Below are 13,901 nucleotides of genomic sequence, written 5' to 3' on the forward strand. Positions count from 1 at the left end.
TGTGGGTTTATCGTGCCTTTATTTTAATGTCATATACAAGCAGTGCACCCAATGTATTATGCTTTTAAATATAAATATATTTCACTGGTGTATCGCAAAGTTTCACACATAAAACTATACTTTCACTATTTAAATAAATAATTTTTCACATTCTAAGGTTAGCTTTTACTAGGAGCTCATATATTTTACACTTCAGTTCTGAAACATCTTTTTTTGCTCCATGGTAAAGAGGTAGATTTAGAGTAGACTGGGCACATGAACCCTACTGCCAAAATTCAAAGTATCAAAAGCTGTTTATGCATAATGATGCATTTTTAGCAACTGCTTGAAAACTCAGTATCTAATGTCTCACTGAGGTCACTCTTCAAGCTCTGTAACATTTTTAAACTGCAATTAGTCAGTATTTTTGGACACAAGACAATGGAAATGCACACATAGGAAAATAATGAAAACATGTAAGTGCATGAGCTGCTTCTTTATCTGTCTTCAGTAAAACCTTCCCACCTTTCCTAATACTGACCAGCTACAACTGGAATCCCTCCATTGGCGCTTCTTGCTGCTGAAACAGAAACTGCTGCTCATTTTCATCCACTTGTGGTACAATATTTGCATCCTCCTCTTCCACACCAAAATAATGTTCAATCAGATCGAAAGCTTTTTGGTAGATCTCTTGGTTTTCATGACTTTGAAGAATTTCAATCTTATCTAGTCCTGAATTAATAAGAGAACACACATAATTGAAATCTATACTCTATAAAGAACAATTATTAACTCAATGAATTGGCTTTAATATACCTCTCTCCCCCCAACAGGGCCAAAGGAAGAAACCCCCAAAAGCACACTTTTAAGTATACCTTTGGACTTAAGGCTTCAATAGACTCCACAATAGACTTTTATACCAAAATAATTCTAGCAATTTTAGCCAGACTATTCACAAGCATGTGTGTTATGGACTGCAGGACTGTTTGTGTTTATTCATTTCCTGCATACAACATATTTAAAAATAGAAAGTGAAAACTTTAACGGCTACTTGCATAAAAAGAAAGCAAAGCATAAAAAATTAGCCACAATAAATGGCAAAACACCTAAATCTGAAATGTTAATGAGCTTAGTATATCGTGAGGCTTCCATATTTTCATGAGTTACAATGAGCACATTGGTTCTTATTCTTCCCAAACAGTAAAAACCAGCCCTTTGAACTGCCGAGGTTCAAACGATGTTCCTGCAAGCACGGTGCATTCATTACTTTCTTCAGTTTGCTGACTTTGAAAAAAGTGCTAGTTTGATCAACTGTGGAGCAAACAAACCTGCAAGCTCCATGTCAACCTTTCTTATAGGGAAGACTGGTGAGTGCTTCCTAGGTTGCACTATTGGCAAACACTTTACTGCCTTTCTTGGCACAAAGTTGCAGGGGTGATGCTGTACTGGAGTAAACCAGTTCCTAACAATCTAAATTTCTTGCTTACTTGCTGCAACAGACATGAGTACACTAATAATTTCAGAGTATTTGTTGTAAATTTGCAACCCTTGGTCTCAGAATCACAAAACAGAGTGGCTCTGAACACTTTTAAATTCAGAAACAGACTTCATTCTGACTGCAGTTCTATTACTGATTAGCACATATCAATCAAATATCTTTATATTGTCTGTATGAAAGCCAGCATGTTGTAGTGGTTTAAACATTGAACTATAACTCTGGATACCAGGGTTAGATTCTCCATTCAGCCATGTAAACCCACTGGGTGACCATGGATGAGTTACACAATCTCTGCCCCAGAAAGTTGACCCTATGGACAGATTAAGGTTGCCATAAACTGGAAATGACTTGAGGGCATGTAGCAACACCAATAATGTAAGAAACCTTAATAGATTCTACTAACTGATACCAGTTTGCATTACTGAAATGGCCAGCACAAAAAGGCTTGTCTTCAGTTATGAATTTTTGGCCCTAAATGTAGAACCTTTCTATCAATAGTCACAAATTAAAAGCCTAACCACATAGTCTTATGCACATTTATTCAGAAGTAACCTCTACTGTGTGTTCAATAGGGCTTACTCCAAAGGAAAACTGTATAAGGTTGAAGCCCTATTTCTAAACAACAAATCATACACTACAGAGGTAATTTAGGTTTTTAGTACCATGTTTCCCTGAAAACAAGATATACCCATAGAGTAAGCCATAGCAGGATTTCTAAGCATTTGAGCAATATAAGCCATACCCCGAAAATAAGACATAGCGATAGGTGTGGCTATGCAGCGTACCAATCAGGGAGGCTTCTGGCTGGAGGAAGGGGCGGGACCTCCGGTCGCAAAGGCCACGGGGGCATGTAGTTGCAGGAGGAACCTGCAGGCGACTACAAGCCCCAGCAGCCTTTGTGGGCAGAAGTCTCACCCCTTCCTCTGGCTGGAAGCCTCCCTGATTGGTTGGGAGGCTGGGAAGGGGCGGGATGTCTGGCTGTGCTTCCTGCTGAGAGGCGGAGGCATAAAAATAAGGCATCCCCTGAAGATAAGCCATAGTGTGCCTTCTTGAGGAAAAATAAATATAAGACAGTGTCTTATTTTCAGGGAAACACGGTAGTAGCATTTCACAATACCAATTTACTACAAGAGTGAATGCCAGAATTTCTTACCATATGCTTCCTCTATACGGGCACAGTAAGGATTAACACCAATTCCATTTTGCTTAGATTCTTGTTCTCCATGTCGCAGGATGTTTTCAAGGCCGTTCAAGGCCACCTGGACTATTTTAGAATCCATCACAGTCAGAAGATCACAAAGAGGCTTGGTGCAACCTAATGCCACCAAGTAACTTTGGTACAGTGGGAGAAAAGGAAAAGGAGAGACTGGTGAACCTCTTTTTTGGTCTGTATTTCTCCTATATAAAGCATGCCTTCACAAACAACATAAGAAAACATACTATTAAAATATACATTACTTATATCATTCAAGCACCATTTTGCTTCTTTTCTTTGCTTCTTCTCTGATATTAGTTTAGTATATATCAGTTTCTCTGATATCAGCACTTATTGCATGATCCTAGCTAATCAGGGATTACTTAACAATGGGATATCTCACATTGTTTCAGTATCTTCACTACCATAAAGCATCTGATAATCCACACAGTACAGTATGAGTGCTGACTAGGCAAGAAAGAGGTACTAGAGATTATCTGAATCTATAATCTTCCAGCTGAACTTCTGGATCTTTCAGTGTGACACAAGTATGAGCTTGTAGTGCAGACACCTTTCTTCTCTGGACAATGTTACTGAAAACTATAGTATGTAGTAATATTACCAACATCTATCTAGAATTTTTTTTAATGAATTAAGCAGCTTGCTTAAAACACTTAGCACATTTTTTTCAATATCTTCACTATCATAAAAGACTAATAAGGAAAGTCTAGAAAATGTAAAAAATAAATATCTTCACTACCACCACAACTTTTAGCCAATTGCATCTTATTACCTGATTTGTTCAGGCGTTCCCCCAGATGTTGCATTAGTGATGGCCCAAGCTGCTTCCTTTATAGTACGAAATTCAGCTTTCTGAAGAATTTCAATTAATACTGGAAATATATTTGCATCTATAACAGCCTAGCAAGAAAAAAGAGAGATAAGATGTAAAACAACACTGATATCTAACTGAAGTTAATCAATCTTAACTGAAATGTGCATGTTCAGTTATTATCAACTTCTGACTCCCACCCCCAAATCACAGAAACAAGAACATTACTGAAATTGGTGAAATAAGATTGGCAAGTGCTTAATTTTCCAGGAGTGGAAAGTTCAAAATGACCTTCATAAACCTATGGGTAAAAGACAGTTGACTCTACAGTAAAGGCCATTTATGTTCATACTCTCTAATAACTCTAGGAGGCCCCTGTTTCTATGGAGTGTAAAAAACTGAATTTGAATTCAACATCTTCGTGTTATTGAAATATCTTTACAGAAAAGATGGAAAAGTTGGTGTATATGTAGTTGCTTTCCTGAGTTAGAATGAGGACTGAGCTGAGCACAAGTATATCTGATGCTGACTGGCAAAGAATGTGGAGGCACTTTTCTTCTGAGTTAGTTTCTGGCCAATATTATTCAGTGGTCACCATCACTGAATAATTTGGGTAAGGGGAACCATTGACCTTCCAATCCATGGATAGCTAGCCCACCAATGTGGCAGGCCCACTGTATAAAAGAGATCAAGCTGTGGTATAAAGGACAGGAAGCACAAATATATTACCTGTATCTGAGCTCTGTTTCCTGCAGTAATATTAGAAACTGTCCAACATGCTTCTTTCCGAACAGATTCCTTGGGACTACTCAGCAAATGTAAGAGACAGGGTAATGCAGAGCAATTTAGAATTACCTAAAATAATTTGAAAGATGAAAAGTTCTGCCTAAACAATGTAAAATAAAGCAGTCCATACATCTAAAAGAAATATATACACACACACGCGCACACATTCACATACATATTATTTTTCTAGTCATATTTATAGACACTATAATGTTCCTTTCAAGAAGCTAAAACCATTTGTTAAAGTTCAAAACACACTGCAGAAATAATCCAGTTTGAGACCACTTTAACTGCCCTAGCTCATTGCTAAGGAGTCCTGGGAATTGTAGTTTATTGTGGCACCAGTGCTCTGACAGAGAAGGCTAAATGTCTCATAAAACTACAGTTCCCAGAATTCCCTAGCATTGAGCCAGGGCAGTTAAAGTGGTCTCAAATTGGATTATTTCTGCAGTGTGTTTGTGATAAACTCACTGAAACAACAGGATTTACATAAAGAATTAACTTACTATTTAATAATTGATTAGGGCTTCATCTGCACTGGAGAAATAATCCGCTTTGACAGCACTTTAATTGCCATGGCTTAATGCTAGGGAATTCTGGGAATGGCAGCTTCTTGTCTCAGGGGGTCCTCTGAGAGCAACACTTTGTTGCCACAACAAACTACCATTCCCAGAATTCCACAGCATGGACCCATGGCAGTTGAAGTGGTGTGAAACTATAGTCTATAGTCTACTATAGCCAGGACCAACAATTGAATTTCATCCAGTGTTTAGAAAGGAATAAGATACAATTTCATAGTAATCTGCACAGAGAAATTCTATATTGAATTGCTCTAAAAGATGTATATGAAGGGAATAAGAGGAAATGTTGTGGTGATCTGTAACACAAAAAAGCTGATTTCAAGCATTAACAGAAAAAGTAAAAACAAAATATGATGGAGTTAAACTGTTCTTTCAAGTAAACATTTGGATTCAAGCAGCTAAGAGTATGAAGAAAATAATTCTTGTCCTGTTCTGTAAGATGTAAAGGTTTAATTTGCACAGGGCTACAAAAGGCAACGATAGCACCTGACCTGGAAAACTAAGTAGTGTCAGCCATGGTTAGTACTTGGATGGGAGATTGCAATGAATACCAGATACTGTAGGCTATATTTCAGAGGAAGGAACTGGCAAAACCACCTTTGAGTATTCCTTCCATAAGAAAATCCTATGAAATTCACAGAATTGCCATAAATGAACAGGTGACTTGAAGGCATATGCATACACACATATTAAGTAGGTTATTCATCCATTCTTAAGCTTCCCATAAGCAAGGCCACTGCTATCTTTACATGGACTTTCATTTTCCCTATAAATACAATATTAATAAATCATGGGAAACAGAAAATATTTTTACATGCTAAAGGGCATCTTCACATTCAACCCAAAATATGGTTAGAAATATGGACAAATGGAAATCAGATCTTTATTCCTATCACAGTTTTGAAGCTGTAGAAATACAGAATGCTTACTTGATTTTTGAAAAAAATAGATTGGGCAACTTGCAAAAATAGGAAAGGAAAATCTAGTTTAAAAGGGTACCCACAATTCAGACAGTATGAATTGAAGAAAAAAGGGAGGAGCAAATCAAGGTAGTGTATATACCTGCCTTTAAACACCTTTCTGTATGTGAAGTTGAAGGCTTTCATGGCCGGCATTCAGAGGCCTGTTACAGACTGCCAAAATAAAGCTGCTTCGGGTCTCTTTGGAGGTATGCTATTTAAATGATGCATGGGTCCTAAGAGTCCGGAGGTCACGCCAAAGCCACACTCCATTCCTAAGCACTGGAGTGCAGCTTTGGTGCAGCTTCCGGATTCTTAGGGTGCATGCATCATTTAAACAGCATACCTCCAAAGAGACCTGAAGCAGCTTTATTTTGGCAGTCTGTAACAGGCCAGAGTTTTTTGTGGGTTTTTCGGGCTGTGTGGCCATGTTCTAGAAGATTTTCTTCCTGACGTTTTGCCAGCATCTGTGGCTGGCATTCTAGAACATGGCCACACAGCCTGAAAAACCCACAAAAAACTACCTTTCTGTATGCTTCAAACTTTATTATTTTGCTCAGAGACCAAAACTTTGAATGACACTAAATCAATGAACTGCTAATGCCAGGTACTGTATTGTCAAAATGTTGAGGGGGTTTGTCTTTGGTGAAAATTATCTTGGTATATAACTGTACAATTTATTGGTACATAGAGAGATCATGTAGCACCTTTGAGACTAACTGAAAGAAAAAATTGGTAGCATGAGCTTTCGTAAACTTCAGTCTACTTCCTCAGAGGTGCTACAAGATCTTTCTAAGTACTGATTCTACAGACTAACACGGCTATATCTTTGAGTTCTGTACAATCTATTAGCTGTCCTTTCAAATAGCCACTGCTATCTTTACATGGACTTTCATCTTTCAAATTCAAATTCAATAAAGCAGGGAAGTATTACTTCACCTATTGCTAGAAAGAGGATATTTTCATGGTTTTAGAACTATCCCTTCAGAAGTAGGAAGAGAAGCAGTTTTTCCTCAACTGTACGCAAGCCTGATAAATGAAGACACTGGAATCAATTTAGGGGCAAAACAGACTGGCATAATATGGCAGCTTGACGGTGGTATGGGAGCATGGTGTTTAGATGATACACACTCTGATGCCATCCCCAAGCGGGCGTCACGTCACCCGCCCACCCAGAAAGCGGGCAGTGTTGCAGCGCTCTGATGGCACAGCAATTATATGCTGCAGGAAAGCCAAAAAGGTGCCATGGCGGCGGAAATTGCAGCTTTTTTCGGCTCCAAATAGGAGCAGCATTTTGCCACTTCTTTTTGGGCTGGAAAAACACCAGATCAGGGTCAGGGCATGTGGTTGCCATAGCCCTGATCTGGTGATCAAAGGGGCAACATCAATTCACCTCCTTAGGGCTGTGTGTATGGGCCCTAAGTCTTGCTTTATCTCTCTGATACTTTTAGGTATCAAGAGAATAGTGCTTACTAGTATGATCTGTCCCTCTCAAAAAAATCAAAATCAAAATCCATTAAGAATTAAAAAGATGTGATCACTAAAGTTTTTGGAAATTAAATAATTCTTACCTGTGTTTGAATATCATCACCAGTCACAATATTCCCAACTGCCCTTAATGCAGGAGACACCACTTTGTAGTCATTGTGCCTTCGGGAAAATAAAATAGTATGAGGTTCAAACTCTCTATTTATATAATGGCTAGAAAACTGGTGCGCTAGTTCTGATGCAATAAGCCTTTTATAATCAAATGGGTTTGCTTGTGCACAGTATTACTATTAAGCATTTTATATTATATACCATAAGTGTTCATTTTAGGTATCTCAAAACCTCTGAAAGATAATACAGTCATCCCTTGACATTTGTGGCTTTGACACTTGCGGTTTCAAATCCTCATGAGGTTTCCTCCTCAACCCTCCTGGGCTTTTCCCCGGGGAGGGAAAAAGCCCAGGAGGGAGAAGCCAGGAAGGGTGCAAGTGGATGGAGAGCTGCCTCTTTCCCCTAGTAGCTCTTTGCCTCCCCCCCCCTCCCAGTTTGTTTTGCAAGTAGAAGGGAAGCATTCTACCTGAACTACTATAGGAAGCCCAATGTGGTAAAGTATGGTGAAAGCACCAGTTATTCCCACTGGGGAAACTGTGGTGGGAGGTTGTTGCATGTTATTAGTCACTTAGAAATTGGCTGGTCTACTCAGCAAAGACTTACCACTAACATACACTTGCATCATTTAACAGAATAAGCCATATCTTCCGACCCACGTAATATTATGTCTACAGTAGGGCAGATTAGAAAATCAGATGGTGCACCACATGAGTAAACTTTGCTTGCAAGAACCACTGCAACAGCCAAGTGACCTGCTCTGGTTGCCCATAGAGCTTCTGGCAAAAAGAACGGCCCTTCATTTCCTTCAGCAGAAACCATTTTGTTATTGAGGTACAAAACTGCCTCAGAAAGCATTAACATTAGCTCTTCCTGAAACTAAGAACAAGAGCTGTTTATCTTTAGGACTTATATTCGTTTCTTCATTTTGGGGGTTCTAAAATATTTCTTGGAATTAGAAACAGCAGTAATAGCTTGTTTTAAGACACAGAAATTTTGTTGGTTATATTTTTTTTCTAAATAAGAGGGATGAGACCTATTCAGAAGAAATGTTCAACCTGATGGCACACATATATTTTGTGACTTTGTGTATTTGCATAATATTGAATACCCTTGATTCGGCAACCACAATACCTCTGTGCATATGAAGCATTTTTACCCCCTGAAATACACTGTAATTTAGATAGCATCAATCATATCCCACAAGGTCACTCCATGCAAGCTTTTTTAAAATCCATCTAGGTAAGAGTTAAATAGGACTTACATTAGAAGTTCCACTAATCTCCGGCAGACTCCAGAATCAATAACTGCTTGGATCTTATCATTTGGTCCATCTGAAAGGTAAGAGAGGGCCCAGCAAGCATCTGCTAATACATCTGAGTCACTGCTGAACAACAGTCGTGACAGAACACCTAAGCAAGGACGAACCTTAATTTAAAAGAAGACAGAGTTATTATCAGGTATTTCCTCTTTTGGGGAATTTCATATTTATTACAAGAAATTATCTAAAGAGCTAAAACCAGGTAAACCTAAAAAAAATATCCTGTGCAACCTTTATATTGTAATAACAAGATGTGCCTGCCTGAACTTTAAGACTGTGTATACCTAAATCCACAACACAATTACCCCAAAGCCATTATGTTCACTTCAATGGGAGTGCCCATGAATAAATGGAGTGTGGACTACATGTACAGCTGGAATTCAAGAAATAAAACAGGAATGTCAGGAATTAACATTTATCATTTTCTGAACCGAAACAAAGCCCAAACTAGTGTCTAAAATGTTAAGCTACATTTGGAACAGACCCTCAAAAATAATTTAATTTTAAAAAATTAAGTTACTTGTTCCAAATAACGGTACAAACAAAACCATCTTTGATTTCTGATGGTTTCGTGTACACAAACTTTGGCGCGTTACAGAACGCCCAAAATGGGCACTCTGCCGGCGCCGCCAGTTGCTGCATCCGGGAACCGCTGCAGTCAAACCGTGTGGTTCCCGGACGCACCAAAAAGAAGCCGCAAAAAGCGGCTTCTTTTTGGGCCCCAGAAGTGGCGCTGCAAGTGGCCAGTGGCACACTCGCTACGTCAATTCTGTTGCAGGACGTGCGGACGCTATGCATCCACGATGTCAAGACGGCGGTGTCCGTGTAGAACAGGCACCGCCATTTTGTATGTCCCCAGGACGTACTAGGGTTAGGGGTGTGCATAAAGCACGCCCTTTCCTAACCCTAGTACATCCTGGGGACGTACTTTACACCCGTGTGGAACGGGTCCAAGTTTCATGTACAATATTCTTTAAAATATTGTGTGTAAAATTACCTTTAGGCTATGTGCATAAGAGACATATTAAACATAAATGAATTTCCTGTCTAGATTTGGGTCCCATTTCCAAGATATCTCATTATGTATATGCAAATATTCACAAATCCAAAAAACTCAGAAATCTAAACCCTTCTAGTCCCAAGCATTTTGGATAAGGGAGACTCAACCTATATAGCATTTTTAGCAGAGTGAAACACACCTTACCTTGCTGAAATCTGGAGGTGGATTTTTGCCTCTACAAAGATTTGAAAGTGCCCAGACTGCATTTCTAGTTGTTGTGAGTCTGTTACAATGTGTTAGCAGTCTGCCAAGAAATTAACATTCACGTAAGATAATGCTAACTTTGTATCACATGGAAATCAATAATTTTCTGAAACAGAAGTAACTCTTTACTTTGGCTTTATTACTATCTCATTTGAAAAAAAAAACTTGTAATAGCAAAGAATTGTTTGTCACTATGCCAGACTCTGTATTACATATATTACAACCCTACACATGTCCATCTATTCAGAAGTATGTTTCAATAAGATTAGTGAGGATGTCCCTGGAAAGGGCACAAAAGATTGTTATCTTAATGATAAATAATTATCAAGGCACCCCTTTAAAATTAATGATTAAGTGTAGATATTTCAAAGTTTAAATAGGCATACAATTCCATTTACTGTCAAAGATGATCCAAATACTTACTGTAAGAGGGGTGGAAGTATTCCACAGCTTAGAACATAATCTCTACATTCGGCATTGTCTCCAGCAATATTACCAAGAGCCCACACTGCCTTAGAAACAAAAAGCGAAATCCATGTTATATATTTCTACAAACCTCTTAATCCGTTCCATCTAAAACTTGCACACTACAGTCCTTACATGAAACTAGCACATTTTGTAAATTAAATAATCCATGGGGGAGCTGAGTAAGAAATAATAATAATAACAATAATAGTAAGTGTAATGTGATGCTACTAAATAAATGAAATTCAGCAGTATGAAACAAAGAAAAGCATGCTGTTGTTTATTTCTAAAAGCTGCTGGAAGATTACAACAGGACTTAATAGGCAAGCAAAAAACCAACAGCCATGCATGCCAACACTGAATCCAAAGTCAGGAGTGGTGCAGGATCAGTCATCAAAACAATGAAATGTGACACAGCACATTCTTTACAGGAATAACTGGATTTCTTACAAGCATGTACTATACTTCCTGAGGTTCTTGACACCCTAAATCAATCATAATGACAAAAGTCCACAAAAACATACCTGCTCCTGGACATCTTCATGTTCAGAATTCAATAACTTAATAAAAATTGGAACAGCTCCAGTTTCAATCACTACTTTGGTGTGCAAAAATGTTCCAGATGCTATATTTGTAAGAGCCCATGCTGCTTCAAACTAAGAGGGAAAAACATAGTTAGATGTGAAATGTATTCTACATAATTATTTTGTAGATTGTTTGTATCTTATTCATATCACATCCCATTATTTGGGGGAAAACACCATTGCAAACCACCATCATCTCCCAGCAGAAGGATTTAAATTCTTAAAACTGTTGATGTTTCCTAAATAATAACATGTTATGACGTAAACTCACCTGAAGAGTGCAATTGTCATTCTTTTCCAGAAATTTCACAAATCTTTGCACAACTCCTTGCTTTTGTATGACTTCATCTATTGGAGGATTAGGTTCTGAAAATAAAGGTTAATTCAATTGATGAAAACAAAAGTTACATCAGTTAAATTGAGGGAGAGGATTTAGCAGAGTGCATATAAATTCACATTAAGCTAAAATGCCCACTGAGTGTTCTTAAGCAAGTTTTCTCCCACTAAGCCTAACCTGCCTTAGAGAAACAGATGGGGTTAAATGCTGCTATGAGTTCTCTAAAAAAGGGTAAAGCTCAAATATGACGGATATTCTTTATTTTTTCTAGTTACTGTAATGAAAAACCTAAGGCAAGTAAATCTGGTTGATTAATCAATCCACCAGCTAAACAATAATGCATCATTTAATTAATTAATCATTATACACCTCACTGTGCAACCAGAGGATTAAAAATATAAGAACCAAGGTGTATTGGACAAAAGATTCATCTACCTGTTTCTAATCGAATATTCTCTTTCTTAATGAGCAGACAAATACTTCCAGTAAGCAAAATAGGAAAAGCTGTCCTCCATTTTTGCCCCTCACACTGCCTCTGAACATGGACTATCCAACATGTCTATAAGGATGATTAAACATTTACCCAATTTGAAGTTGAAGGCTTTCATGGCCAGCATCCATAGTTTTTTGTGGGTCTTTTGGGCTATGTGGCCATGTTCTATAAGAGTTTATTCCTTGTGTTTCACTAGCATCTGTGACTGACATCTTCAAAGATGCTGATGAAAGTCAGGTATAAACTCTTATAGAACATGGCCACAAAAACTAATTTCCCCAATTTATCCAATCCCTTTTAAAAGTTATCTAAGACGGGGTTCTGGAGACTTTAGATGCTTCTGGACGACAACTCTGATAACTTTTCATCCTGAACCTTCTGTTTAGAGCAGAATTATATTTAGAAATCTAAGCCCTTGGGGAGCTACATCTGGCTCTCCTAGGGTCTTGTCCCAGGGTTTTCCAGGCATTTCTCATGATATTGCACAGGGTTTTCCCCATTCTAGAATACTGAAATCCCTCTCCTAAGGCTTAATTAGTACTTTTGGCTAAAATAGATTAAAATTTCTAGAACCACCCATTGGGGCCACACAACCAGTTGGAGGTAGCCTCCTTTGTGAAATTGAATTTGACCCCTGAGCTGCAAATTGTTCCCTATCTTTGCTACTTATATTTGTGTGTGTGTTTATATGCCTTCATGTCACCTGTCAACTTATGGTGACCTCATGAATTTCATAGGATTTTCTTAACCAAAGAATAGTCAGAGGTGGTTTTGCCAGTTCCTATGAAATATAGCCTACAGTATCTGGTATTCATGGGGGCAGTGTGTGTGTGTGTGTGTGTGTGTGTGTGTGTGTCCGTCTGTCCGTCCTATCCACGATAACCGTGCTTAGCTTCCGAGATCAAAAGGAACCCGGTGCCTTTAGGATATTTGGTTTACTCAGAAATAAATGCCAGCAAACTGAATGGGGCTCAGTGCCACAAAAGTGATTATAGGGTTGCAATATTAGTTGTTATTCTATCAGTTAAAGTTTATAATCCTAACATAAACTGCAAACAAGTATGCATCTCATAAAATTGTTCATTATTTTAAATAACAAAGTTCTTCACAACAAAGCAGTTTAGCAGTGTCAAAACATTCCAAACTCTAACTGTTCTTGAAACAAATGCAATGCTAAAAATATACTCAATAAATGTAATATTATTCTCAAACAACAGTTAGTTAACTGGCCTCTTTCCAAAGCAGAGTTCAATATTATTCCTGTAGTCAGCTCCCTTTCTAAAAATCCCTTGACTCTTGCTGATACAAAGAAAATTATCACAGTAACAGGAAATTCATTTGTCTCTCAAACATTGAAGCCAATTCCATAGAAAACAATTAATTTCAAGTCATTTTATAACAAACAGTAGATCAGGGAAGAACAGTGGAACATGAGAGCTGTGTGCAGTTGCTATCATGTTACCATTCAATTTGCTTGTTTTTGTAGTTTGCACCAAGTGAGTTTTCACACTCAGCCATTTTTGCTGAATCAATTTGACCACTCATATGAGAAAAAGCCGATGGAACAATTCAATAAACTGTTTTAAACACGGATATGCTTTGCTGAATGTGTGGAAATAACATTCAGAACGTCCATTTTAAAAAAGCAAATCCCACAATACTTATTTACCTTTAGAAAGCAATTTTCTAAATCTCTGGGTTGCAGCAAGCTGTTGGTTGGGATCATCAGAGAAAACCATCTGTACCATGTCACATGTAATTACATCTTCCTAAAAATGAAAAGTCATTGTCATTGTCTGAATCTTTACTCATCTTTATCAACATACTTTCACAGTCATTGTGGTGTCTTTTACCTCAGGAATTGGCACAGTAGAGCTCACGTCAGGATCCTGGATTGGACTTTCTTGCATCGACTCTTCATTAACCAATAGAGAAACATTTCTGCGTTTAAATAACTAAAAAAGAGGAAAATGGAAAGAAAGAACTTCTATCAGGGGTGTCTGTGTTTTAC

General features: G+C 38.0%; 1 protein-coding gene across 1 annotated transcript in view; it reads right to left on the reverse strand.

Moving 5' to 3' along the window:
• KPNA5 (karyopherin subunit alpha 5) overlaps window positions 1–13,901 on the reverse strand; it is a 20,949-nt gene continuing 7,048 nt past the window's right edge. The window contains exons 3-14 of the mRNA XM_089530512.1: window positions 13,744–13,845; window positions 13,560–13,659; window positions 11,332–11,426; window positions 11,001–11,132; window positions 10,435–10,523; window positions 9,952–10,051; window positions 8,691–8,854; window positions 7,402–7,480; window positions 4,234–4,359; window positions 3,466–3,593; window positions 2,631–2,809; window positions 1–711 (exon numbers count right to left, since the gene is read on the reverse strand). Coding sequence (XP_089386638.1) covers window positions 524–711; window positions 2,631–2,809; window positions 3,466–3,593; window positions 4,234–4,359; window positions 7,402–7,480; window positions 8,691–8,854; window positions 9,952–10,051; window positions 10,435–10,523; window positions 11,001–11,132; window positions 11,332–11,426; window positions 13,560–13,659; window positions 13,744–13,845 — 1,482 coding nt within the window. The 3' untranslated portion in view covers window positions 1–523. The remainder of the gene's footprint in view (window positions 712–2,630; window positions 2,810–3,465; window positions 3,594–4,233; window positions 4,360–7,401; window positions 7,481–8,690; window positions 8,855–9,951; window positions 10,052–10,434; window positions 10,524–11,000; window positions 11,133–11,331; window positions 11,427–13,559; window positions 13,660–13,743; window positions 13,846–13,901) is intronic.

This window comes from Sceloporus occidentalis, unplaced genomic scaffold (genome assembly GCF_023333645.1).
Source record: "Sceloporus occidentalis isolate IW3139 unplaced genomic scaffold, rSceOcc1.0.p SCAF_6, whole genome shotgun sequence".
In the NCBI taxonomy this organism is placed as follows: domain Eukaryota; kingdom Metazoa; phylum Chordata; class Lepidosauria; order Squamata; family Phrynosomatidae; genus Sceloporus; species Sceloporus occidentalis.